This window comes from Trichoderma aggressivum (genome assembly GCF_033847375.1).
Source record: "Trichoderma aggressivum f. europaeum strain CBS 100526 chromosome Unknown scaffold_001, whole genome shotgun sequence".
NCBI classification, from domain to species: Eukaryota; Fungi; Ascomycota; class Sordariomycetes; order Hypocreales; family Hypocreaceae; genus Trichoderma; species Trichoderma aggressivum.
Window position 1 is genome coordinate 1,130,102 of NW_026946367.1, and position 27,986 is coordinate 1,158,087.

The 27,986-nt window shown below is 52.1% G+C and overlaps 6 protein-coding genes across 6 annotated transcripts; 3 read left to right on the forward strand and 3 right to left on the reverse strand.

Moving 5' to 3' along the window:
• Positions 1-1,612: 1,612 nt before the first annotated feature.
• Positions 1,613-5,200, reverse strand: Triagg1_294 (uncharacterized protein; the record flags this gene model as incomplete). Its single annotated transcript, XM_062897942.1, has 1 exon — positions 1,613-5,200. The coding sequence occupies one exon, from the start codon at positions 5,198-5,200 to the stop codon at positions 1,613-1,615; it is 3,588 nt and encodes a 1,195-aa protein (XP_062760644.1).
• Positions 5,201-9,058: 3,858 nt separating this feature from the next.
• Positions 9,059-9,903, forward strand: Triagg1_295 (uncharacterized protein; the record flags this gene model as incomplete). Its single annotated transcript, XM_062897953.1, has 3 exons — positions 9,059-9,292; positions 9,366-9,433; positions 9,567-9,903. The coding sequence occupies 3 exons, from the start codon at positions 9,059-9,061 to the stop codon at positions 9,901-9,903; spliced, it is 639 nt and encodes a 212-aa protein (XP_062760645.1).
• Positions 9,904-12,877: 2,974 nt separating this feature from the next.
• Positions 12,878-14,170, reverse strand: Triagg1_296 (uncharacterized protein; the record flags this gene model as incomplete). Its single annotated transcript, XM_062897964.1, has 4 exons — positions 12,878-13,494; positions 13,589-13,835; positions 13,901-13,915; positions 14,108-14,170. 4 exons carry the CDS (start codon positions 14,168-14,170, stop codon positions 12,878-12,880), a joined length of 942 nt encoding a protein of 313 aa, XP_062760646.1.
• Positions 14,171-18,934: 4,764 nt separating this feature from the next.
• On the reverse strand, positions 18,935-19,487 carry Triagg1_297 (uncharacterized protein; the record flags this gene model as incomplete). Its single annotated transcript, XM_062897975.1, has 2 exons — positions 18,935-19,326; positions 19,379-19,487. The coding sequence occupies 2 exons, from the start codon at positions 19,485-19,487 to the stop codon at positions 18,935-18,937; spliced, it is 501 nt and encodes a 166-aa protein (XP_062760647.1).
• A 3,865-nt stretch (positions 19,488-23,352) lies between these two features.
• Positions 23,353-24,714, forward strand: Triagg1_298 (uncharacterized protein; the record flags this gene model as incomplete). Its single annotated transcript, XM_062897986.1, has 3 exons — positions 23,353-23,555; positions 23,626-24,446; positions 24,548-24,714. 3 exons carry the CDS (start codon positions 23,353-23,355, stop codon positions 24,712-24,714), a joined length of 1,191 nt encoding a protein of 396 aa, XP_062760648.1.
• Positions 24,715-26,216: 1,502 nt separating this feature from the next.
• Positions 26,217-26,978, forward strand: Triagg1_299 (uncharacterized protein; the record flags this gene model as incomplete). Its single annotated transcript, XM_062897997.1, has 2 exons — positions 26,217-26,291; positions 26,460-26,978. 2 exons carry the CDS (start codon positions 26,217-26,219, stop codon positions 26,976-26,978), a joined length of 594 nt encoding a protein of 197 aa, XP_062760649.1.
• Positions 26,979-27,986: the final 1,008 nt, after the last annotated feature.

The window sequence follows — 27,986 nt, forward strand, 5'->3', positions numbered from 1 at the left end:
GCATCGCACCACCAAAATAAACAATTGAACACATTTTAAAAATAAATAAATGAAAACATGAAATGGAGAATGAAATAGACGAGAGGCAGCCTATCGTTAGTTTTACTCCATTCTGCAGCTCATCTTTCTTGATTGCGGAGTGCCGAGGCCGCTGCCCCTCGTCAAGCACAGCTTCTGGTTCTGGTCCCTTTTGCGACAACTCCCCAAGAACTCTTTATTTTTTTTGTCTCATTATCATTTCAATCTCATCCAAGATCGACAACGAGTCATGCTAATCTGCTCCTCGTACATGCAAGTCTTCAATAGTTAACTGCCTATTAGGTGCCTAACCCAACCAAAGCTCTACACAATCCACAACAACTTCCTCGCCCAGCCTCAGCTCTACCAACTATCGTACAATAAAAAGGCACCAGCTCGACTGACTAAGAATTGGATTGGATGCCTCCATAGCTAACAAACCTCCATCCCGTATACATACTTATTCGCTGCAAGCCTCACGCCATGATCGACATCGCACAGGCCCTCCTCCTCGCCTCGCTCACACAGCCCCAAAGAGAAAGAAAAAGACAGACTCGTACCAGACCTATTCATAGACACAAAAAAGAAAGGAAAAATAGCCAACGAAGCCACTCCGAATACGGTCTTTCCATCTCCAGCTCTTCTTCATTCTATTTTGATACGGTGATCCAATAACCATCCATCCATTCCTCGTACAAGTACACCCAGTTCTCCTCTCCTGATGAGGGCACTAATACGAGCTCACCCCCAAAAACACCCCCAAACAGTAAACCCCGTAATAGCCCGTGCCCCAAGTACATGATGTACCTCATCAACCCCAGACTTCTACTCTTGCAGCCAGTCCCCACCATCATTGCACCCTTCCTCAGGTACGGCGCGGGCTGTTCGGATACATGTGCGTATACTCGTATATCGTACATAATCGGCCATGCATGTCTCATCTAGGTAGCATATTATCCGCCGGCTGCGCGGCTAGATGTGCTGGGCCAGATGCATTCGGCCTAGGCTTTTCCTCACTTCAAGTAGTACTCGTATATCAAGACAGAGAGCATCAGATGCGGATATGTATTCGTAGTGTTTCAATTCAGCTGATGCCGTTATCAAAAGTCTATGCGACATAACTCGTACGGTAATTCCTCTCAGCCGCGGTATGCGCCCGCAACTCTCATCTCACGGCCATTGCCATGCATAGTAGGCCAATTCAGGAAACGGAAAATCAAGACAAGAAAGAAACATAAAGAGATGCTCCGTTCTATACATTGGTCTCTGATGTAGCCCAACTTGCATCCCGAAATAACAGAAATTGAAAACAACAAAAACCCAAAGGCTCAAATAGCAACTCAACGCAGGGGAATCATGTTCATATACTACTGCCCGTTACTGGACCTTCAAAAACAACAAATTGTCGCCAGAATCCATCCCCGGATGATGTCCAACTCTAAGAAAAAAGGACCCCCAAATGTCCATATCCAAAGGGGAATTGAAAGGAAAAAAGATCTCGAAAAGAAAGAAAAAATGAAAGAAAGGAAGGAGAGAAGGAGAGAAGACAAGAAGAAGAAGAGGAGACCCCCGTGGCAATGCGCAACTCAATGCTTCAATAATATCCAGACGATTGTCTATCATCCCAGCTCTTGGTATCTAGATGAATGGCGCCCTGGTGAGGAGAATGTGAATACGTCGATAATGTTTCATGCCCGCTAAACGGGCTGCCGTGTACGCTTGAAGGGTCCATCATGCTGTCGTACGCCATCTGCGCGCCCATAGGGGGCACAGCGGCTACCGGGACGGGCACGTTTTGCAGACCCAGCGCATTCAGGGGTGGGAATGGCTCCACCTCATTTGCCATTGTCATGGCGGTATACGGGTTCGACCCCTGCACGTACGGAGCCGAAGTGACGGGCAGGTCCTGAACCCGCCGGCCGGGGTCGTAGGCGAGCGGGCTAGGGGCCATTGACTGGGTCGAGTGCAGGCTTTGGCCTATGCTTTCGAATTGGGGAGGAGAATAGAAGGGTTGATACGGTTGTCCCGGAGGCATCAAGGGATAAAACTGGTTGGGAGCCTGCGCATACTGCATCGCCTGCTGAGGAGCCATTGGCGGCGCTGGCGAAAGCTGATGCTGCTGCTGCTGCTGGCCATTTTCCGGATACCGAATGGCGCCCGGTGATTTTTGCTCTGGCATGAGTGGAATGTCATGGCGTGGAGGGGGGTCCTGGACTGGGCTGATGATGGTATCCGCCGCCAGTTCCTTTGCCTTGGCCGCCACCAAGCGCAGCACGGGAAGCGAGATTTGCTCCATATGCTTGGCCAGGTGGACAGTCAACTTCTTCCACGTCGGAAAGACCTTGCCACAGAACCTGCACGCTTCCTCGTGCGGCAGCTTGCCCGTTTCCACATGACATTGCTCAACTTTGTGCCATGTCGGGTCAATGGCGCCGGCCTTCTTCATGGCCGCCTTGGTCTTCACCTTGGGCTCCTGGAACTTGTGTTCGCGGACAAGGTGCTGCAAGAAATTGTCGCGGCGATAGCATGTGTGCCGGCAATCCTCGACGTCGCACGTCCACCACTCCAGGTGACGATGGCCCTCGTTTTCATGACGGACCCAGTCGGCCTTGCGCTTGAAGATCTTGGGATCCCGGCACTTGTCCCACGTGCACGTAAAGGGCTGCACGTCTTCATGCACGTGCTTGGTCCAGTCGGACGGCTTGAGGAACTTCTTCTTCTGATAGCATAACTGACATTCGAACTCGGCCGGCAGATGCTGCGTAGGCGGCATGGGGATGTCGGCGGGGAAGCTCTCCTGGTTGATGGCGCCCTCGGTCGGTGTGACATCGTCGTCATCGTCGTAATGAGCCGGCAAGGTGTCCAGTCCCTTGGTGCCATTGCTATCTCCTCCCTTTCCGGTCAGTACGTTGGCTGAGCCGCCAAGTGCTAAGCAGAGAGAGCCGCAATGGCAGTTGGCACCGAGGCCCAGATGCTTGACCTTGTTGTTGAGCAGTTGCTTGTATCTAATGATTTGCTGGTGAGCAATGCGATCTACGAGGTAGCCGTGAGCTGGTGGAAGTCCCGGGTTCAAAGTCTGGATGTGTTGTTGGAAGCCGGCAAAGTTGGGCGCAATATCGTCAATGATGTTGGGGTTCATCTTCATGTCGTTATCTTCGTAGAAATCGTCGTCGTCGTCGTCATCCTCGTCTGGGTCGACGGGAGCCTGTCTGAGAACCGCCACAGGTGGTCCGCCCGATTTCCTCCACATGTCGGCGAGGCTAGAGTGCGCGCCATCGGCGTTGTTATTGTTAGTGGAGGAGGAGGGCGATGGCTTGGGCAAGTCTGATTTGCTCCGCGGCCGCCTCAGGGAATTCCTGACACTGAGGCCGGATAGAGGGCCTTTGGAGGAGGGCGCGGTCGGGATCGTGCTGATGGACCCAGCCCGCGAGTGAGTGGTGCCGATGGAGGCAAAGTTCTGACCCATTGAGATCAAGGCGGTGTTAATGCTGGGAGTCTGGTGCTTCTTGCCCCAACTGGACGTGCGTGACATGGGAGATAGATGCGGCATGCTATCACGCTTATTCTGGGTTGGCGACGGCTCAGGCTGCTCCTCCACAGCCTCGCTTTGCCCACCACGAGAGCGCTTTCGCATGTGAGAGCCGCTAGGACGCCGGACGAGGCCGCGAAGGTCTTTGAGGAGACTGCCGGATCTGTTGCTCTTATCGCCACCTCGACTAATGGAGAGCTTCTTCAAGAAGTTACCACTGGTGATGCCCTCGATATCGAGGTCCACCACGCTGGGCAAGCTGCGTCGGCGTGTGCCCCAGGTTGCGGCTCGGGAGATGATGGAATCATTGTCACGGCACATTCTCTCAAAGCGGTCAATGGCAGCTTGTGAGCTCTGGGGTTGATGGCGACTCTGGCCACCACTTCTGATGGAGTGCAGAATGGGAGCATCAGCCCATCCGCGATTGGCATAGATGATATCATAGTCCTCGTCCGACATCTGCCCAGCCCCATTGGGGGAATAATAGGTTTGCCCGGGAATGTATTTGTTCTCCGTCTGGTCACCAAGGGGTATGCCATCGTTGCTGTTGCGATTCTCCTCTTCTGCGGCGCTTATATCTCCAGCAGATGACTTGTCTGGAAGGCTAGTCTCATCGAGGTTACCAGTAAGCCATTTGCCGACCTCCTGGTTTCTCTCCTCAATCTCTCGGCGATTGATGATCTCATTGATGCTCGCAATCTCCTCCCCAGGCCGCCTTTTTGGGTCCAAGCCAGCGAGGCCGGTGGCAGGGTCACGGCGCCATTGGCCCATGGAATCCCTAGTAGCAGTAGCAGCCATGCTGGCAGCTTGAGTTTGCCCCTGGTTGACGGACGATGTGATCAGGTCACCTGCGGACTGGAGACCGCCACGCACCGTCGAGGGGCTATCTTCAAAAGAACGCTCAACGGTGTGGACTGGTCCGTTGTTGTCCTTGTCCCAGACCGAGATGGTGACACGAGGACTCTGACACCGCATATCGACAGGAGCGGGGGCTAAGCCGTCCTCGCTAGACCGTCCACTGTCTGTCTGGCTTGGGGTCAACTGAGGCGCCGGGATGACGAGGGGGTTGGGCTTGAAGGCTTTCTGGAGCTCCTGCGGTGAGATGGAGCTTGGTAGCTGATGCTGATCGGGTCGCGTGAGTGTCGCTCTCTCTTCACTTCGCGGCGACAGCGTGTGGACAGAGGCAGTTTGGTCTGGCGTTAGAGGGTAAGAATCGTCGTTGGCATTGTGTTCCTGCTGAGGCTCAACTGGTGGGGTGTTGTTGAGCGAGAGGTCCCACACGCTCTGGTCGTCGAGGAAAGATGGCGTGCCGACGTCGGGATTGGTGAAGTTGGCACCGAAAAAAGGGTCGTCGTCAAAGTCACTGAAATCGCTGGACTGGTAGATGCTCAAGGTTGAAGTGGACCCGGCAGGCGTTTCTGAAGGGTTCGCGGGCGAGAGTGAGTCGCTGTTGACGCGGGACAGGAAAGGCGACAGCAGGTTGGAGTCGATGGATGAGCGCTGCTGTTGCTGTTGTTGAGGCTGGTGCTGTCGCTGCTGGCCGGCGGCGGAATTGCGGGGTTCAGGGTCGAAGAAGTCGCTGTCGAGGGCCAGAGGGTTGTCGGTGTCGAGAGGCACGGAGAAGCCTTGGGCGGTGGCCGATGCGGAAGACATGATTTCGTTCCCAGCTGGGGCCAGGCGAAAGGGGATGCCCGAGGATAAGTAGTCGGTATATGAGATGGACGGAGGAGAGGAGAGGGAGGATAGGAGCGGTGGCTTCCGGGAAGAGGTCCCAAGCAGTCGAGCAGGACAGGCAGCCGAGCCCAAAACTGAACTGGTGCGCTCTGGAGATGCGCAGCGTCACGTCACTGGCCAGGGATCATGACCATGTTCCTGAGCGGACGGGAGAGCAACGGGGCGGCGTGGGTTGAGGTGAAAGCTTAGGCAGGACTCGAGCTCGGGAGGCGCAGTCGGCGAGAGAGAGGCTTGCGGCGGCGTCTGGCTAGGAAGTACAAGTTAGGATGACAAAAACGGTGGTGTCGGACGAGAGAGAAAAAAAAGGGCAGCGGGCGGCCAGAGAGCTGATGATGGGATGGGACATGGGCGGCCAGTTTGTGTGGGTGCGGCTGGCGGATCTAAAGCGCTTACCACCTTGATTAGGCTGGCGACGGCACCCCCTGCTAAGCGACCCTGCCCGTTTCTGGTGCTCTGATGCCACTGCTTTTGTGTCCGCGATGCGTGTATTCCTGTCGAGTACGACGTGCCAAGGTCCAGCTGCGCAGCATGTACTGCAAGGCCGGCAGCGTCATGGAAGTGCTACCTGGTGCTACCCGGTGCTGGGCTCTTTGGGCTTCAAGCTGGCCCAGGGTCCCAATCAGATAAGTCGGCGGTCGAGATATGGGGGGAGTGGGTTTGGTGATGGTGATGGATAGTTTTTGGTGGTGGTGTGGTGGGGGGGGCGAATTGCGGGAGGAGGCGTGCTAAGTTTGGCACAAGGGAGGCTTGTGTGGCGGCGAGATCTGAATCAATTGCTGCTTGTTTCTTGTATTTCGGATGTAGCATGTAAGAGAAAGAGAGAAGAAGAGGGAGAGGGTGACGATACTGATGCTGATTGCCGATTGTAGTGGTGATGATTCGATGTGAAGGATACAGAAAGAGAGTTAGGGCCGCCAATACTTGGGAGGGAGGGGGTTCGGAGCTGAACATTGATCAATGCTCTCTGGTGCCACTGCTACAGTACCATTTAGTGAGCGGTAGGTGGCATTGGATGCAAGTTGGCACGCAGTGACGGCATCACAGCAGCCCTAATCCCAAACCCAGGTAGCTCCAAACCGAGTCCAGCCAAAGCATAGGTACAGAAGATCGCTATCCATTGTACCATCTGTATCTTTTTTGTTTGCTTGCTTGCAGAAATCACATCATTGATTGCAAACGATACTGTAAGAGTGCAATATCGGCATTCTACCAGGCCGAGTAACTTGTACGTGCCCGGGGCTCAAAGAGGCGCGCGGTTGCAGAGACTCTAGCGATAACCAACCTCTCCAGGTTAGACCTTGTCCAGCTTCAACTCTTAAGGCACCTTAGTAGTTTAGTAGTACTCCATACTCCCCCTCCACAACCAACAAACAACAATCCTCAGAGACTCAACAACAACAACCTCAACCTCAACCACAAACCCGAATAAAACGAAAAAGAAAAACAAAACCCCCGTGGACATGTACAGGGCCAAGTCAGTGGCCGCTACCGCGCTAATGCCCTCGTTCTCTCAACGGGTCCGTCTGGCTGTCAAACCAAACTCGCCATCTCGTCTCCATAGCCTCCACCACGCGAAAAAGCCTAACTGGACAGCATCAACAACTAGCGGCCAGCGTTTCACACAGGAGGATGGTTCGCTGTGGGGCTGCCCTGCGAGAATATGCCCAGCTCTGGGGTCGAAAAGCCTTGCGGACGGACAGCTAAGCATGGTAGCGCGGTACCGGCCGCCTGCCCGTCGACGTCACCCTGGGCCAGGTACCCGGGCATCAAGAGCCGCCTCACCCCTGGCAGCAAACGGTGGGCACGAGGCTTGCGGCCTCTAATTCCGTGGCTCCCAAACGGGCCATGGCGCGCCCTGGGGCCCTGTGAGGCTATCTAGCACCAGGGCCAAAGTCAGGTGGTGCCAGCCCCCCGAGGGCGAGGCGTTCTCGCAGCAGCAACACCGCCCCATGAGCTCAGGGCTGGTCACCACTCCATCTCGTTTGCTTCTGCTTCTGCTGCTGCTCGATCCGAGGTGGCGCTGGAAAGGGCAAGGCAAGGCAGCAGCGCGCAGGATGCGAACCGCAGCACGTCACGATAGACTGAGACATCCAGATGACATCAGGGAACTTGTCCAACGGTCCCCCTAGGCAGTGAGTGGCACAGCAGCCAGCCCATGGCATGGTCTGGGATGATACATGCAAACAGGAAATGTACAATGTGCTCCGTTACTCCATGCCATACACGGAAAGGGGTGTATGTCTAACCATCTACGACCATGCCTCACACCTGAGATTCGGCCGGCAGGATCAGGACCTTGGCCCTTCTTGGCCACGGCAGCCGGGCTGGATCGTCCAAGCAAGAGGTATGGGTAAGACGATGCTTGTTCCATAAGCGTCTCAAGCCATGTAGACTTTCGGCCTTCTGGACGAATGCAACCCCTTGTGCATACGGCAGGATCAAGCAGCAACAGACCATATCACTAGTATTGTGCTTGTTTGCTTACATGGCGCGCTAGCCACGGAGCAGATACTGGATATATTCCCATTATTCTCGTCTGTGCCTGTCTGAGCGGCAAATGGTTGATTTCCCGGCTGGCTCGGCTCTCGTCAGCACCCTATTGCCGTTGCTGCTTCTGCTGCTTCTGCTACTGGTCATCCTGCTCGGCGCGGGTATGTAGCACGAGTACGTTGTGCTTATACAGGTACGGGAGCACGATACAGGTCCTCGTCCGTGCCCTTGGCGGAGATTGAGGAGAACCTCAGGGCACCGTCTTGGCACCGGCTTTTCCTGTTTCTATCAAGGCACGGACGACCTGCTTGTTTGATGCAATATTCAACGGCATTCCGAACATGTGCAATATAAGATCAATGTACGAGGAAACCAATACCATCGCAAATGGGGGGCAACACTGCCCCATGTCCCACCGTGCGGCTGAAGCATCCGGCGCCATGTCTCACAGAGTTCGATTAGCCTCAACAATGCTGCTAAAGATCTGCTCCGCCTCACTCCAACGTCGATTGAACTTCTAGCGAGGGCATCGTCTGGGCGCGTCCTGGAACATTCTAAAGAAGCTTCACGGTCCAACATGCCCGTGCGCTCCCGAGGCCTGCATGCTCGATTGAATCCTGCATGTACGGATACCCTGCATGAGAAGGCTTAGTGCACCATCTATCGATGAGAGTCTGCCCTCCTTTGGCGATACTAGAGCAAACCTTCCGCGGTCGACAAGGCCCTATGAGGCAGACTCGACGAATAGACTAGGCGTCTTGCAGAGCTTGAAGCTTGAGATGCGGCACATGGGCAAGGGAGGGTAGGATCCCACGGGGGGCCTCCCGTCTCACCCAAAGTTTTGCCCCGATTCCAACCATCTACCAGCGCCACTGATTCGGTCAACTCGATTTGGACACCGCGAGTGCCGGCAAAGCAACCATCGCGTCCTGCCCGGCACAGGCAAATGCGCAGGGAGATAAGCGCGCTACCGGATCGATAACCGCCATGTCACGGCGGCTATGCAGAGTATGTAGGAGTAGAGAGATTGCTGGTCTCTGGTGTTGTCGCTGCTCGTACTTGCGATGCGATCATCATCCAGTTCAGCCTTTCGACATTGATGGTCTTTAGATTTCAGAGGGTCAATCTGTAAGTCAAGTTATAAAAAGTCACGAGATGATTGATCAACTGCAGTACCTGGTAATGGCAGCCTGAACATGAATGTATTTTGCAAAGATAATTGCAGAGACCAAAAACAACCAACCCCACGTCATTTGCATCCCGCCAAAGCTGGGGCGCCGCCACGTGATGCCTCAGACGACCAACTTGAGCCACCAACTCAAAGTCTCAAGCGACGACGATGGGATTTATCTCATCGCATCTGTGATTCCTCTTTTCCTCAAGTCAGCTCTTCTCAACCAAACTACCAACCAAGCCCGACGCCTTCCACCCAGATCGCAGGAACAAGAGGCGACAACAACTCGCTTCTCCGTACAGGCATCGCGATCTTTTTGTCGGTCTGCTTCGCCCATCATGTTCCGGGTTTGTCAACGCCATGCCCCATCACCCTCGCCTCACATCTCACGTCGATAGCCCCGGCTAACGTTGCACATAGCCGCATCCAGAGGAGAGCATGCACCTCCGGCTCCATAGGGCTCGGTCCGTGGTGCTGACAAGTGACGAGTGAGTGCCAGCCTCGGTCTCCAGTCTCATAGACAGACGGCAGCCGCCGATATGTCATTTGCGTGGATTTCCAGTCCCTAGTTGCTCCATCCACTTGCTAGAAACAAAGCACTCATCTCGTCCGTCTCTATAGACTCGTTGAAATCCGCGCCGCCCAGCGTACCTTTGAGGGTGCTTACATGCGCACCGCCTTGGGCCTCTTCTCCTTCTCCCTCGTCATCCTCAAGGTTTTCACCGAGGAATTCTACCCCATCGGCGCCCTCTTCGCCGCCTTTGGCACCGCCATACTCCTCGTCTCCATGTACCGCCGCTACCAGGGCCACCGCCAGTTCTTTGTCGCCGAGTCGCCGGATGGTATCCTGCGCCGGAAATTCCGGACCAGCGGCGACACTGTCCTTCTCTTGACGGCGTTGAGTCTATGCGCGTATTCTACGCTGCTGGCGTTGACGTGGCGTCTCAAGGATATTTGAAAACGCGTTGATGTGAATCTGATACATCTTTGGTTATTGGGATCTCATCAAATGACTAAATTGCCTACGATAAATGCAGCGATCCTTTCTTAACATTTGACTCGACTTATCTGCTAAAGGATATTGGCCGGTTTCTTGAAATATCTTTGTCAAATTCTTTTCGTGGTTGGTCGCCATTCTCCGCTGCCATCTGCTCTCACTACTTCAGCAATTGTTCGATCCGAAGAAGGTTTCCTGTTTACACGAGGAGTAGCCTATAGTGATTTATACCTTACTGCATCATATCTGGTGTTGGATGGAGTTCATTTTTTTCTTGTGTTTTTGTTAAGGGCTCGTAGTTGCCCTTGGTTCCTTGCTCACATTAATGGCTCTAATGGAGCTGATGTTTGTAGACTTGGCTATTAATATTGAATACCCATTTGATCTTTTATGCAAGATTATTATGACATTGCTTTAACTGTGCTTCCATGCCTGTGACTTTGCAGCGTGCCCAGGGGTCTCTGGTGAATGGGGCAAGACAAAGATGTTATACGCTTCCCCACAAACGCAAGGGAGCAAAGCGATAGTCACACACACACATATATAGTGCAATATATGCAACTCGCAAACTCGCAAACTCTCGCAGCATAATGAATATTGAGATACTGATCTCCAATGCGTAAGAATTGGGCTCAAATAAGATGCGATCAGTAACTTCGCTATTCATCCTCGCGGACCGGAAAGCCACATGGTATTTGGAAAACCTATGTCGAGGCCAATGAATTGTCACTGTTACCTAATTGAAAAGCTATAGTCAAGCTGAAGAACCAAAAGTACTCTAACTAGTGATAGCTACCATAATTCACAACAGTCGAATTTGCCTGCCCATCTCTTATATCATTATGCCTCATCCGGCCGTCTATATTTAAAGAGCACGAAACATTATCTTGCTTCCTGCAAAGAGTACATGAAACTCGTGAAAATACTTATCCGGAAATATAAACCCAGATTATAACTACTATCTCTTATACCACGACTATAAAGAATAGCAGCAAACAAGAAGCGGAATCAATGACATCTAATGACAGACGCGCACACACACCAAAAAAAGAAAAAGAAACTAGTAAATGTCAGACTTTATACATCCCAATAAGGCATGGATTCTTAACAACCAAGCCGCTCCTCATTGTATCATCAACAGCGAATAATGACCACATATTTTGAAGAGTACAACAAGAAACACCCAGAAGCAAAGCCAGTTCGCCCTCTGTCAAGCAAGCAAACTCATCCCATAGTTCTAATCAACCAAGCTAGTTTCCTTCACAACTACTTCAACCTACCTAACAAACCCCCTTTTTTACTATTCACGCAAAACTCATCCATCCAAAGCAGATTTATCAACTCCACTACCAGCTGTGAAACAAAGCAACCAATCATGTCCTTTACGTGTCTCGCTTCCTTCCCTCCAACTTTACTCGTACTATCCGTCTCACAAATAACTCACAAACACATCCGACCACAAAACAACCAAAACACTCAGAAAATCTACCCAAAACACTCCCCAAAGACGTTAAATTACCTTCAAAATAGGGGGGTAAAGTGAAGCAACGAGAGAAATAAACCCGGAACATGAAAGAAAAGACGGCCTCAAACAAAGACCTCAACCATATTTCCCTAACAAAAACTCAAATATGCTTCATTGAATGCCTTGCAATTTGTAACACAAAACACACACACACACACAAAAGAACCCCCAGGGGAAATTCCCCAAGCTTGATTAAGCAGACAAAAAAAAAAAAAAGGTCCGCCTCAAGTCCTCCCATCCACCGCCCGCCGCCTTGAAACTTTTTTAAACCAGCTTCACACCTTGAACCAGCAAAAAAAAAAAAAAAAAAAGGCCCAAATGACAAAAAAGGAGCAAATTGAAAAGAAAAGAAAATCTAAATCCGCTAATATCCGCTGTGTGAGTCGAGAGCTCACCGTTTAATGATTTCCCCCCTCCCATTCTAAAAGTTGTTTCGGCCGTTCAAAAACATCCGTTGACCCCCCTCCCCCACAGTATGTATATACAAAGCCGTGGAGAACCCGCCTTCCGTCTCCCATCCCAATCCCGTGGTATTATATCGTGTCGTACTCGTTCGAAGGTTGAAGGTTGAAATGATAAGAAATAAGCAAGCCGCGTTACGAATTCGAACGATACGTGGGTTGAAATCCAAGTTCGAATAGAGGTATAATGCTGAGCTGAATCTTCGCAAGAGCCCCACACTAGTTGTCAAAACCTCTTCTCAGCAGTAGAATGAATGGGTCGGCTGGTTCCGAATACTGTCGAGGTACAGGTTGTAGGCTGGTAGCACGTTGGCATGGGCGGCCGCTTTTCTTGCCGAGTGATCGAGTTTCGGTTAAATGAGTGGTATCCAAGTCTCTCGTTCCAAAAGCATGGAAGCCCTCAGCCAAATCCCTCTCTTAGGTCATCTCAACTGGGTCCGAAAGCCCATCTCTTCCTCCAATCCAATGCCCAGTAAAAGCACTATCCAATCATTCTCCATACTCCCGCTCCTTATAGTTCCTATTGGCCATAGGGATTTTTCGAATGCCGTGCTCTATTTCCTGGTATTCAATCCAGTGGGGAGATTCGGTCAAGTGGCTGCTCTCGTACCAAATGTTGGAAGCTTTCCTGCATGATGGCGGAACGGGCGTTTCCATATACATGGCCCAGATACTTCCTTCCCGTCGAAGCAAAAGGTTTTCCGTCCATATCTGTAGTTCCAAGACTAACAAAGACTTGACTCAATGCCCCAACGTCATCAAAGCTAGTAAAAGCCCTATTTCTTTTCAGATTGGCTACTTTGGTATGCTTCAGGCGCTCTGATTTTTCGCGAGAAGGATCAACTTGCCGGTAGTCCCAGGGCATTTATCATCTCTTATCATGACATGATTCCGCAAGTTTCAACCAGGACGGGATGGAGGGAACCGGTTACACCATCGACCACTTTCCCTACATGTGTTGTGATCTGTCACCTTCACCATACTCTCCCCATGAACGATAGGCACCCGCTTGCGTATCTGTTATGGGGTGCTGTTGATGCTGTGGTATGAGCTGTTGCGGCTGCTGCTGTGATTGTTGTTGTTGCCAAGCCATTGGTGCTGCCGAGGGAACAGCACTTCCCATTATTGCAGGGTCAATGGCCTGCTCTATACCTTCATCTGTTTCACCCACAGGCACTCCGCTGTACATGGGTGGGAAATGTTGAGAATGTCTCTCATAGATTTGATTTTGCTGGGGCACAGAATAGTACTGTGGTGCGTGATGATGGCTCCCCAGCATCTCTCCGCTGAAGGACATGGAGCGAGGAGGCGGTGGCATGTTACTATTCCATCCCATTTCGTTCGCAGGCCCGTAGTTCGAGCTCGCCCAAGCGGCCGAGGAAGCTGATGGATCCGCATAGGGGGAAAGTTGCCCGCTCATGTTTGCTTGAAACGACGGTCGCCAAATCGCGTTCGGGTCGCGAGGTTTCGCCATTGCGTCGCTATCTGTATCCGTAGCCATCCATCCTGGCGAAGACGAATCCCCAATGGCATATGATGGCCCAGATGATATGGTGTTTGACGAGACTTTTTCAGGCTAGCAGTTAGCACGCATAACAAACGAAAAAAGAAGAGAGAAAAAAACAACCCCCCTCTACGAAGAAGCCTTTCAACTACCTACCTTCCATGTCTTGTGGAAAGAATTCGCTTTGAGGTGTCTGAATTGTCGGAGTGCCCATGCTGGGCAACGGCGCGACAGGTATAGAAGGATAATGTTGTCGCTGCGGTCCCTGGTCGACAGAGCTGCCACGAGATATAGCGGGCGATGAAGATGCTGTCACGGTATTGGACCCCCCAGGGGTCTGGGGTGGCTGCTGCTTGGCATCGTACGGCTGTTGCTGGTCCACAGGGTGAAAGCTGCATTCTTTCTTGAGCCGTATGCAGTTTACACACCGATTTTGGTCCTCCGTGGATATGATGCAGCGTATCTTACGTCGACGGCAATGACCTGGTGTTTGTTAGAATCTCAGCAGGGCCTGGGGGGAACCGGGGCCTTTGAGCTCTCAGGCGGAGTAGAAGAAAGGCGAAACTCACCACAGGCGATTGATGTTCGATGATAACCAAGCTTATTCCTCTTCTTTTCACCCATCGGTGGCGCCAAGGATTGTGATTCCAAGTAGGATGGGGTTGCACCACCCACCGAAGGCGTCGAGAAGGATCGTTTCAAGAAGTGAGTGGGATTGCCTCGAATGCTGGACGCCATTGCAGAATCCTGTATCCCCCTTAGACTCCCGGCAGGTGATTTTGGAGGTGGCATCGCAGATTGGCCGTGGTGCATCTACTCCTGTTGTGACGGGGTATAGCATAGGACATTTGATGAGGCAGTGGCGGCGTCGATAGCTGGTGAAACGGGTGTACGAGGGTCTTAGATGAGCGCAAGATCACAAAGGCCTTGGTTTCGATTGAGCAGGGAGGGAACGACAAGGCGGTCACAGCCATGAACAGCAGATGGCAGAGCCGTGCTAGTGGCGTTGGATTTGCCAATACTCGCGATGCCAATGAGCCAAAACCAAAGCACGCTCAACCTCTTGGTGGCAAAAGTATAGCTGACCTAAGACAGCTGATTGTGAATGCGAGCTAAAGGGGATTCCATACCAGCTCTTGGCCAGACCCGATCTGGTAATCTATGAAATCTCCTTGACTCCTTGGTACCGGGCGGGCAGATCGAGATGGGTGGCTTTGACGAGGACCGGACGATGGGAAGGTTGATGGAAAGAACACAGAGCGGGAAGACGCTCAGTGAGAACCAGGTTGCTCTAGCAGCCGCCTTTGTGACACCCTATGTAATGCACTTCCTGCCCCAGTAACCATGCTCCGGGGTCCTCCATAGGGCTATTATGCCTTGTCGATGGGCTATGGATGCCTGTCACTGGCTGGAGCAACAGCAAGGGTGATGCAAGCTCGGCCACCCAGCCCTTCTGGTGTGGGGAGGGTCATATTGAGTTGTTTAACAAGAGGAGCCCGTACATGACACCCCTACTGTACGTCGACACCACTTTTTGTACATCTACGACGACCGGCCGGCGTACAGCTATGTACTTGTAAGTATGGGTCCACTTGATGAGAATCAAAACGGCGCATTTCCCGCTGGGCCTCAGCCAGAAAGGGTTGTGTGGCATGTGCCAAGCGGCGCAGCCGTCGACCGTCAGAGGTGAAAGGCGGATGCTTGGCTGACAGGTCAGCGACGCGGCTTCACATGAAATGCAAAGAAACGGAGCCGGGCTGTGGGAAGCAAGAAAATCGAAGAAGAAAAAATATACTAGTCTGTAGTTATTTGGTTGTTTAAACAGTCGTCATCTTACTACAACCGATGTGGAGACGTGCTCCCACATGAAGCATCGTTGTCGGCCACTGAGCATCTGGGCCAGGATTTGTCACTTTTGAGCGGAATCGGCATGAAGATGACAAACTGAATGGAGGCGATGTTTGGCAGTAGCTGTTGCATTCTAGCCAGGCAGCAATTTGCAAGTCCAAATATGCGTATCCTTTTTTTTCTTCCTGTGTGATTATGAGACAAAGGGGAAAGCTGCCGAGCGGCCATGCCGGAGAGGGTGGCACACGGTGTTGTTCTGGGCGTGTGTATAAAGAAGAGTGCCGGCCACCTCGGCTCGAAGATTTATTAGAGGGGCCTCTTAACGAGGACTCCATCAGAGCAAAGTACAAGCATGTATGAGCATGTACTGGTTGATATTGTCTGCTTACCACCTGCCCGTGGCAAGCTCATCGCGATGCTCCACGAAAACTGGTGCAAATCCCCATCCTGGGACACATAGGGTTTGCCGCTAAAGGCCTGTCTGTCATTTTTAACAAACCTTGGGGAAGTTTGATTTGCGGTAAGCTTCATGTCGGACAACCAATAGCGTTGCCGCAAACGGGCGGAAGGGAAAAAGCAAAAAGAAGGCTTCGAGAACCGGGAGACAGGGCCGGGTGAGACTTGATCCAGCTGATGGCTCACCTCTCGTACGCCTGTGTGGCGGCATCGTAGGGCATCGTATACCTACTGTACACGAAGGAGGATAATACAAGCTACCTAGTTAGAGGTGTAGTACACGTCTTGCTAGGTCATAGCATCAGAAACCTGGGCAAGGGTGAGACTAGTGAACCAATTATTAGCTGCACTAAAACCAGGAAAAGTAGCGAGAGGGGCCGAGATGGAGAAGCAAAAGAAGAAAAAAGGAAAAGAAAAGAGAAAAAGGTACAAGCCTAGTCCGACGCAAGGGAGACGAGTGCGAAAAAGGGCTGGCAGTGACCATCCCACAAAAGCAGGATCCCCTGTCCAGCCATCTGCCGGTCTCCAATTCTTTCAGCTCAAGCTGTCTGCTGCGACTGGAGACCCGGTCGTACAAAGTAAGTGGCCATCTGCAGGGCTGGAGAGAGACGACAAAAAAAAAGAGAAAAAAAAAGGGCGATGCGGGCACCTCCGTACCTATTCCGTTTTGATGGAACCCGCCGGCATATGCAAGCAGTACGTGATACACGTACTATAACGCTACTACCTACCTTGAGTGGCAATAGTCATGTCTTTCAGCTCTCCCAGGGCACACGGACTTAAGCGGTATGGCGGTGCAAAGTCAGCTCGAGTCGCCCAAGTCGCACGCGAGTTGTTCACTTGATGAGCAGGACGACACGTATCTTGCAGATGGAAATTGTCCGGAAGAGTGTCGTTTAGTCCCTAGACTCGATCCCACTTTGCTGGTGTTACCTGCAGGCCGGCGAAGCCCTCTCGAGACACATCGAACTTTGCAATCCCCACGTTTCCGGCTTAGGGGAGCGACCAAAGCAAAAGAGGCCAAAGGCAATCAATTAGCTCCATGAGATCAATCTTGTGGCCGCCGGCCAACCGATCCCGAGAAAGCAAGACTAAGCGATCACGGTAAGCATTTGAGACCTTGACGCCTCCCAAAGGGAAGTCAGCAGGCATACTGTACAAATGAGCCTGCATACAACAGGTTGCACTCTGACGGATCCTTCTGGTCAGGTATAAGATGCTCCAATTGAAGCACCCCCCCTAATCAGCAAAGTTTTGAAATTGTTTTTTTTTCCCTTGCTTGCTTTTTTCTCAGCCTTGACGGCCAACATTCTGTCGGCTAAAGCCGCTTGAACGGCCAAATCCACAGAGGCGGAGTATAGGACCGAGCACTAGTATCAATTCTCCGCATACCAGTATGCACAAGCATAGTCGGCCATGTCGTGGGTTCTTCGTAAATCGTCTGTTCTGTGCCTGATCCACGCTTGTGGGAGAGACCGACAACGTTTCATCCGGGCAGCTCTCCACTCACTCACATCCACCACAAGCAATTCTTCTCTGCAGTCTAAAGTTAGCGGGTGGGTTGATACTCGTACAGCTCGCAACCAGAGCAGTTTGCGGCGGCTGCCACCGGCCAACGTATGCGTCATAAGTGATCCCGGCTGGTCAAAGTGTCCCCAAAGGCATTACAGAGCAGGCTAGCGCTGGGAGAAATTGTCTCGGCTGAGATTTGAATCGAGGCCGTTGTTAGCGCTGTGTCAATCAACGGTGAAGCAAGGGAGAGAAATACGCGACAGGAGCGAGCTCGCTGCTAGTCCGAGTGACGGCGACTTCGCTTTACATGTGCCAACCACGCCTCCGGACTAATCCAAACGACGACGTACCAAGTACGAGTACACACGGCGCAGACCCGAAGGATTCGGGTTGTGGTTCTTGAGTGGGGACGTTCGCGCTTCCGCCTTTCCTGGTAGCATAATTCGCGTGATAAGGCTTAGACTTGTGGTGTACCCCCGGAACGTTGGATGGAAACGTCGCTGATGAATAACTGCTATTAGTTGGTCAATCCATCTCCGAGGTCAGATTCCCTCTCCATTGGATTGCATCGTATACTGTTACCTGCTGGTGCTCGTTCTTGAACGGACGCTTGTACTCGTACTGTAGGAGATTGATCCACATCCTGATGGATGGTTACTGGGTACTTTACCCACCCCCCTCCTCTTCCATCTTGCTGTAATCGAGGATGGGTTGGCAGCAGATCTCACCACCAAGGCTAACTATGCCGGCTCTCTGTGCTAAATACTCCGTACTTGCCTTGGTAACTTGAGGTGCTGCGCACTCCGTGGCGCGCATACCCGTACGAGCATATTCGTTCACAGACCATGGCAGCGCGGATACAACAGCTCGAGTATTGTGCCTGTGTGGTGTGTGTTGTTACACACAAGTGGACCTGCGAGGCGGGAGTCCTAGCATGGCGCTCCGTACTCCGTAATAGCCCCCCTCGGCAGCTCCCTTGCACGTTGTGCCATTCAAGGCCAGTCCCTGTCAAGGCGCTGCGCTTGTTCTGACGCCGCTCTGCCCGCCTAGTGGGCGTGGCAGTGGCATAAGTTGGATTCCTCACAGAAAACAGGACCATACGATTTGCCACGGCGAGCTCCGTCTGTACCTAACAGCATGTTCGATGGACCTACTCCCGCAAGCAGCCCGAACCCGAACCGCGGCGGCGAGGATGGTTGATGAGAAGGCAAGCCGGACGCCGCAAAGACGGCACAGCGAACCCCAGCCAGGCGGGATTTCGGGTACAACCGAAGTTGCTGTGGCCACGAGATATTTGATTGTTGGGGCTGATAGGGGGCTATTATACTACAGGCAAAAGAAACGGACAGCGTGGCGAGTAGGCGAGCAGTCGGTCTCTTGATCCTGGCCGCCTGGCATGTGTCATATGAGGTATACGATGCGCTCCGTGAGGCACATACGAGTACAGGCCACGCACCAGAGAGCCGATCGCGATCGCCTTGACGTATGGCCGTCCGTGCGGTTTGCGGCGAGGAGATGGCCTTTTCCCTGCTGCAACGAAAGACCCTCACAAGGCTGATGGGCAAACAAAAATTCCCCATTAGCGCGGCGGCCGAAGTAACTTTGCCAACGTCCTTGTATCCCGAACGGCGTTAATCTCCTGAGGGTGGGCCGCGGTTGAAGGTTTTTGGTCTTGGCGAGCACGGATCAGAAGCCGACTCCCCCGTCAAGCGGCGCTGGGATGATATTTGATATTGGGCTGGCAGCGCTCGATAGAGGTCGTGGCTGGGCCAAGATGCGACGCAAGATGCGCGCCACGCGTTTGCGGATCTCAGCCGCTCCAGGTTCTGGCGCCTCGTGCGAAATCGGTGAGGGCTCCTTGCATGCAAGGGACTGGGCGCAGGAAGAAAAGTTCGTTGTTGCTCGACCTCGGACGGCGGCCAATCCGCACCGGCGCCAGACATTTTGAGGGCTAGCCGCGTCGATTGCAACTCGGCTCAGCTGCTGGGCACTTTGCCGTCCAATGACCGGATGCTGGAATGAAGCGCAAAAGAGGATGAGGACGAGTTTGATGAGTTTTTGCAACCGGAGACTGGAAGCTGAAGACCGGGAAGCTGTGGGTAAGGTACCTTTGGGGGAGCGGCAAGGTACCTCGCCGAAGATGCGCCAAGCCCCAGGACGACAGGTACAGCGCGCGTACCTCGAGGCGGTTCTGGACGACCTCGGAGGCGTAGGCCGGTAGCACAGTCGTCTTCTCCATTTCTCCCTGCTAGTACCTCTGCAATTAGGTCGAAAATCGCTCGAGGGACGGCATGTGGCAGCGGTTCCCGCGCAAGGGCTCCGCAGTGTTGGTTCGGCCCAAATGCAAATGCATGGACACAAACTGCTAAAAGCCTTGAATGGGAATTTAGGCGCTACCAGACGCACTAGGTCCAGCGCCTATCACCATCTCAGGCACAAAGCAGCAACTCCGTCTACTAAGTGACCTTGGTAGTGGACGATGGAGTTTAGGAGGTACTCGTACCTACATGGAGTCCGAGTACTAACCTGTACCTTGGAAGTACCGGTTTTCTTCTTCTTTTGCATCAGGTACTACAGGTACTACAGGCACTAGCATCAGGACGGCAGGGACTCCGCAGCAGCTCATGTGCAACTGCTTCCCCGGTTATTGCGCTGGTGCGGCTTAGATGCCTCAATCTATGAGAAACTGATTGGCTCGTATCCACGCAAATCCCTAATTCCTGCCTGAGCTACTGTAAGTGTCGTGCCTGCTAGCAGCTCGCTTGCAGCTGCCATTATTAAGACATACATACAGCCAGAAAGTGCTACCTGGCATTGCCTAAGGAAGGTAAGGTACCTTAGGTAGGTAGGCAGTACTCGTACCCAGTTCCAGTATTTCCGGCGAAATTGGATTCGCCTCAGGACAGGTTTCAGTTAGGCTGCCTACTAACCAAGGTAGCAAGTACGATAGGTACTCGTACATGCATTGGTTGCTGCTACCTTGAAGCAGGTACTGCCTCTTATGGAACTTATTGCTCAATTTCGTGGCATGTGCTTACTCGTATACAGCATCGACCCTCTCCTGTCCATTTCCATTTCCATTTCCATTTCCTTCTCCATCTCCCTCTTCATCTCCATCCACGCACGCCCTGCCTTGCTTTGCCTCGTCCTCTTAACTGCTGTTGGTTAGTATTCACGCCAGCGCCATGCACGTTAGTCGAGACAATTAGACCCAATTAGCCGTTGATCAGATCAAAAGCCCCTTCCTTTGGCGTCCAAGCCTCAAAGAGGCATCAGCATCACATGCGGCGTGCCAGAATCAATTTGTAATGACGACGTCTCGTCTCGCTCGTATCATCATATCATATCGTGCCACCACCCATTGGAGCGGCTCCCTCTCAAACGTGCTCGGCTGGAGCATTTCAGGCCTGTTTTGCGAGAGAGTTTGAATCATCTTGGGCCCTGTTGGAGAGGATCCTACGATTTCCTTGGCCTTCTAGCCCCTCCGCCGGGGGGGTTCTCACTGGTAGGCGGAGGCGGAGCTACCTCCGATGGACGTCGGATGTATGCACATGCACCCATGGCCCTGTTTTGAGACTCAAGCCCCTACATACACTGTGTCATCCCATGTCACCCAAAGGTGCAGATGGCCATATACCAAAATGCAGCTAAGAAATAGGATGATTTGATATTTGACAAGTTTCAGAGTACATGGCTGATACTTGCCACCGCATCTCGAAGCTACCTACTCTACGAGATTCGATTGTCCATGTCTACGGAGTAAGGGCCCGTAGACGGCGATTTCCCGTTCGGCTCGGCCCTGGCCGTGTAAGCACCTAGACTTTGGTTAAGTCCGAATCGTGATGCCATCGACCTCGTGGATGATGGATAGTGCTAACTTTATACTCTGGATAGCATCCATTCTCGCAAGTCATTATCGACTAGTCACCTGCTTTTGCATGCATACGAGGTACCGGATAGGCAGAGGCCGACTTGGACGTCTCGATGACCTGCAGGGAGAGCGGCCACAATGCCTCAAAGGGTCTTACTGCGCTGCACCAAGACCGCGTGTCTCGGGGGGCGAGTTGGCTGATTGTGACACGCAGTTATTATTGGGAACAGATGAAACAGCCGCTGCGAGGGTTGGCATTTGGAGAACAATGTCTCAATTCTACTCCAACGATCGTTGCCTACCGGATGAAAGCCTCCGAAGCCCTCTCGGCAAAACTCAGATATCCCCTTACAAGCCATTGGCTCACGGCGGATACAAATACATCAGAGAGAAGCGATCAGTATCTTAATGGAAGTCTGAGACACGGCTGCTGTGTTTGCCACGGAGCTGAGTTACCCCCCTGCCATTCAGGCAATGGTTGTACATCGAGAGAAATTGATACTGGCATTAGCCGACACTACGATAGGAGATCTTGGTTCCGTGTGGCTGGGTCCATATCCATGTTTTGGTAACATGCGGTGTGATACCCGGGCTTATTGTATTAGACATAGGTGGGTTTTATACGTCAGCGCCGTGTCTCTAACAAAGTGACCTTGTCCAGCTGTTTGACGCGTCGGTCATTACATATCAACAGACACCTTCGAGCCATTGGACGAGTCGTGGCAGAGCGGATGAATGTCAGCAGAAGAATGAATGAATGAGAACGAATTCAGGGGCCGTGCAGAACTAGCGACACAAACGAAAGCCGAGAAGAGTTTACAACATGGAAACCGGCGATCTCGGCGGCTATCAATGCAGGAGGCTCGACTCAATACAAGTATTGCACGCATCTTGTGTAACCTTGCTACCTAAAGGAGTTGGCTACAAGTGCCTCCCTGCATGCTGACTTGGAATATTTACTGCTAATGCCGAAATTGCATATCCCTTGAGAGTTATTTGCCTCCTACGGGTTACCGAGTGGACGTATGGGCGTCTGAATGGATCGCTTAGGCTGAACCACGACGCAAGGGGCTGCTTTTCATGTCATGCACTGCAGCCAAGCGATCTACCAAACGTTTATTCCTATGCTTGACTCAGGTACTGCCCTGGCTAGCTAGTAAACGCCCGGTATGCGAGGGACCAACATGTTTCTATGAATATTTGGCTAAAATTTTACGCGCCGTGTGACCATCGAGGTGTGACAGAGGCATCGGACGAGACTGTGTAAGCGCGTCCAGGAAGGTTTCCCTTGCTTAAGAGATACGCAAGATGAGATTGATAATAGACTGAGCTAAGAGATTATGGTCGACTTGAGGGATAGGTAGGCTTGCGTAACACTGAATTGGCAACTTCCACATCGTATCTGTTTTCCAAACCAACAATACGAGAAAGATCATGATGTTGGGTTGAAGGTGTTTTCTTACTACTATCCTCGTGTCGAAGTCGAGAAGAGTGGATCAGAAGAATACCTGCACGAGCACGGTCCAAAGAGAAGTCTCTCATTAGAACACATTGGAAGATGTCAGAAAACTCGGAATTCTGGCGACATAGTGTGTTATCTGTGGCTGCTCACCTCATTCCTTAGCTTTCGGTCATTGTCGTCAAGCTCGAGGACGGCCAAAATGATGAGTAAACGATATGTGAATCCTCCAAGAGCGCACCGGATATATACAAATCGAGGAGAAGCAAAACATAAAAGTTCATGACATTCGTTTAAGTTTTTGTTTAAATAAAATAGAAATCTTTTTCCCCCATTTGATATCCCATCAAATACACCATCCTAACTAAGTCTTCTTACTATCTGCTGCTTGAAGTGAGTGCAATCATCTAAATCTCGCACTGTCCACTTGCCCAACATCGCTATCAACTTCACAGTGTGCAACAAGGCTAGCCCCACTCCGGCCAGCCCATTGACCGACTTCCTTTTGTGTGGTTTCGTAACAATGAGGTACATACATGGCCTGCACATGGTTTTTGGTCACAGATCCAACCGTGGAAGGCTGCGATCCCACATCAACCCAAGGCCATTCAAGAGAGATTGCGACCGCTTGACGATTGAAGGCGATATTCGAACTGAGCAGCGGCCGTAGTCGTCAATTGAGACCCCACGGATCATCCAAACCCCCGCATCTGCGAATGGCTGGACCTTGATCAGCTCACATCACCTGCTGTGCTCCAGCAATACGGCGCCATCATGAGCGACCTCCAGCGAGCTTGGGCAAAACAGAAGCTTGGGCTTGCTCCCGAGCCCTTTGAAGAGCTGGACGAGGCTGAGGAAGACCAGGTGCCGGAGCTGCCAGAGGGACTGGACGACGACTCGTCCTCGGCCTCCTCGGTCTCCTCCACGGGAACGATTATCCCGACGCCGAGCCAGAAGCTCTTTGCTCGCCCCCAAGGGTAACTACACCTGAGCTGGACATGGCAAGCAAGCACTTGATATATGGGCTGTCGGGCTGACGGTACGCAGCGTAGCGAGGGGCCGGACGCTGGAGCAGATTCCCTGGACAACCTACTTTGAACGAGAGCTGTTTCTCAAGTCGGACACCAACCCGGAGGTGATTTACCATGTATACCTCAACTCGCCGGTGGATAAGGGGCCCTTGTACGTTATGCATCACGGTGCTGGATCTTCGGGATTGTCCTTTGCTCTGGTGGGCTCTGAGATACGGAAACGGCTGCCGAATGCTGGCATACTGGCAGTCGATTGCAGAGGCCACGGCTCTACTACTGCGCCTGATGGAGCGGCTCTGGATTTGAGACTTGATACGCTATCATCAGATCTCTTTGCCATGGTGGAGGCAACAAAAACACAAATGAGCTGGCCAGAGCTGCCCCCAATAGTCCTCGTGGGCCACTCGTTGGGCGGCGCTGTCGTCACCGACCTGGCCATGTCCGGGAAGCTGGGCACCTCCCTCTTGGCATATGCGGTCCTGGACGTCGTCGAGGGCTCTGCAATGGATGCACTGCAGAGCATGCAGACGTACCTGTCCACGAGACCAGGGGGGTTTGCAACCGTCGAGTCGGGCATTGACTGGCACATCAGGACCCGAACTATTAGAAACTCAGTCTCTGCTAGAGCCTCGGTGCCGGCGCTACTGGTCTGGGATGAGAGCAAAGATGTTTCTCGCCCCTGGAGATGGAGAACAAATCTCGCGGCCACGCAGCCGTTTTGGGAGGATTGGTTCGTGGGTTTGAGCAAGAAGTTTTTGGGGGCTCGTGGTGGAAAGCTGTTGCTGCTTGCTGGCACAGATCGACTAGACACGGAATTGACAATTGGGCAGATGCAAGGTATGTTTTATAAACGTTTTTTTTTATATGGATATGGATTTGGATTTGTATACGAATATGTGAGTGAAGCTCCCTGCGGCTAACGTATTGGCATGAATTAGGAAAATACGCTCTCCAAGTATTCCCCGATGCTGGGCACTTCATTCACGAAGACAAACCAGAGCAGACAGCCATCTCTCTGGTCGATTTCTATCGGCGAAATGACAGGAGTGCGTTGGTCCTGCCACCAAAGGTCTCCGAGCTCTTGAGGCAGGGCAAGAAAGTATAAGTCGTCGACAAGACAGACGGAGGTGAGAGGATTGTACGCTTGACGGAGGGGAAATGGCTTCTAGGCGTTTGAAAAGAACTAGCAACTGCATATACTTTGGTGCTCACGCCCCCCTATTTAACGCTCCCCCATATAGAATGTTGACGATATCAAGGGAGCAACTGAAGAGTCAGTGCCATGGTGCAATTACATTACTCGATGTGGATTTAGAATAAAGTGGCTATGAATAATGAGTGACATGGTCATTGTGCGTTTCACGAAAGAATGGGCTGTTGAGCCATGGTCATCATCACCATCGCAACGCACAGAGGATGGCTGGATCTCAGCAGACACGACACTCTGATACTGCCGAACATCACATCACATCACATCACATCACACTACACAGCTTCACCCGCAAGGCCTGTCTCGGCTACGTCATCAAGTGAGCTGTGATGAATGGCAAAGAGGCCCAAGCGGAAGCAGAGTGACGTTGAATCCCTGCGGTCTTGCTGTCCCATTTACCCGTTTTTCACCATGGGTACCTAGGCATCATATCATCAGTCTCCCCACAGATCGGATACTCAGTCTTACTCTGCACGGACGGAAAATGGGGTGGAGGCGAGATGCATCCGACAGGTATCCTTTCCACGTTGATCTAATACCGAAGGTCGATATTCCTTGTCTCCTCGTATGGTGACCAATCTATTCCTTGTCTTTCGGAGCTGTCTCTGCTGGCAGCTGCTGCCTACACGTATGTACATACATAACCTACCTACATATAATACGGTCCGGCTTAGGTTAGTATGGAGAAGTACGGAATATTACAGGGGACTGTACCGAGTATCGAAAGCAACGGGACGATGACTGCATCTCTCCGGCCTGGTCTGTCTTACTCGCCGAGGTCTGTCAGACCATTGGTAGAGCAATTGATGCAAACTAGCTGCTACTCCTAGTCATGCTCGTATCAATTGTTGCAAACTGTCAAAAGTGCGAGTACGAGTAAGAACGCGCCGTCGCTGTGACAGTCGGCGGGGGGAAAAAACACCAACACAGCACAGCCTTTCGGGTTAGCTGAAAAGTCCATGTCCGTACACCAGAATGACCGATTGGCCGCAGAACCCCCCCTGGCTTGTCGGGGACCAGCATTTCCATTCCCACGCGGTGCCACAAGCCCCCCAATCAGTGGCTTCAGGGCACGTTCTGCCGTGGCTTTGGCACCATCGACTGCTAGCCAAGAGAAGCTTCAGGTGATTCGCGCGCTAGAGGCCGCTAGAGGCTGCCCTTCCCCAGACGCGGAACGTCGCTAGCACCCGAATGGGCTGCTGATGGTGTGTTGGGTGCAGCTCGAGGCCATTGGGGATTCCTCGTCCTTGCTCCCTTTTGCTACGCCAACCCTTGACCTCTTCTTCTTTTTTTTTTCTTCCCCCTCATCCAAATCCACCGAATTACTGCTGCTTATCCCGAAAAGAAACTTGACCAAACGCTCTTTTCACGTGTCAATCACCTATCAATCGCTCAAGATGAAGGCTTCCATCCTCTCGCTCGTCTTCCTGTCCGGCCTTGCCGCTGCCCAAGACGGGATCCCTACCTGCGCTGTAAGTAACAACAAAAACAATATGTGATGATGATAACAACTCCTGGCATCCACACATGAACATGTTCCATTGCCGGAGGCCCTTTGAGCTTGATGGAGCTGCTGCATCTCAATCTCGTCTTAGACAACCACCAGCGTAAAAAGAAACTGTACACTGACACCTTCATAGACGGGCTGCGTCGTCCAGTTCACCACCGGCACCTCGATTGCTGGCTGCGGACAGCTCGACATTGCCTGCATCTGCAAGAACGCCGATTTCCTCAACGGCATCGCATGCTGCCTGGTCTCATCTTGCGACAAGGACGCCCAGACCCAAGCCGTCAATTACGCCAAACAGATCTGCTCTTCTGCCGGAGTCTCGACTCCCGACCAGGTAGTCTGCAACGAGAAGTCGTCCAGCTCGACTGAGGCCTCCCACGAGTCTACCACGGCCAGCGAGTCCTCCGCCTCGACTGCCACGACTGGGTCCTCTGACTCGTCCACAACCGACTCTTCCGAGTCTTCCACCACCGCCGAGTCTTCTTCTGCCCCCGCCACCACAAACTCCGCTTCCCGAACCACTGCCACCTCCGCGGCATCGCAGACAACCTCTGCGGCTTCCACCACAAGCTCCAACGTCGCTGCTCCTCTGGCTTCCGCCGGTAGCTTCGTCGGCGCGGCCATTGCCGTGTTGGCGGCTGCCTTGTAAGCTGTCAATTGATCCACAGAATCGAGCGGCGAGAGATTGGGCAATATGTTTGCTTTTAGTGGAGGATTACAGATGTAACGATACGCGCTGGATGTGATGGGCTGTCTGATTAGGCGAGAATGCGTTGTCTAGCGAGCTGCCAATGCCGAGATACGATACGATAATACCGGGTACTACCCACCACTAATTGACTGATTTAATGAACTTGCCTTGATCAAGAGCTCTTCCATTTCTTATGCTAATTATCAATGTGGTGCTTGTATGTAATATCCAACCATGGGATATAAAAACGATGTTTCTTTAGAATATCATTTACATAGGTGCCTAGGTAAGCATGATGACGTTGGAGGCTTGGAGATGCATAAGTGAAGTCACATCGATAACAAGCGGAACGGTTTGCATAGAGATCTCATTTGAATCCATTAATATGATCCAAAGGAAGATTTAAAAAAAAAATTAGGAATCAAAGGAAGGAAATCTCAAAATCGTTTTAGTTGTCCCAGTTCCAAGTGTAGATCTGCCACCCCAAAGTCTAAAACGATCTTGGCCAGGGGCGCGGGTGTCATAACTTTTTTTTAAAAGAAAAAATCGCACATCAGCATTCGAGAGGCGAGAACTTACGCCAAGGAGCTAAGGAGAAAAAGCAAATCGAGTTGGTGGGGTTGTAGATGAGATCACTTTCGGCTTGTGCCGTTGATGTCGGCTTTTTGGACCCTGAAATTGCATGTGAAGATCTGGAGGAAACGGAACGCCATGCAGTGGCTGAGATGCCAGATTGGGCGAGCTGCGGATTCGGAGTTTTAGTAGAATGCGAGTTTTGTTAAATTTGCGACGCTGTCCTGGAATGCTTAGTGCAAATCGTTGGGGTTCTATGATGGGTTGCTGGGACATGTTGCTGAGCATTGTGTTCGTCTTCATTGTTGGTGGTGCAGAGAAGGTCTATATACATGTACTCAAGTCGTGGCTCAGGATGTAGATGTAGCTGCAGAACTTTGGGACATGATTGGA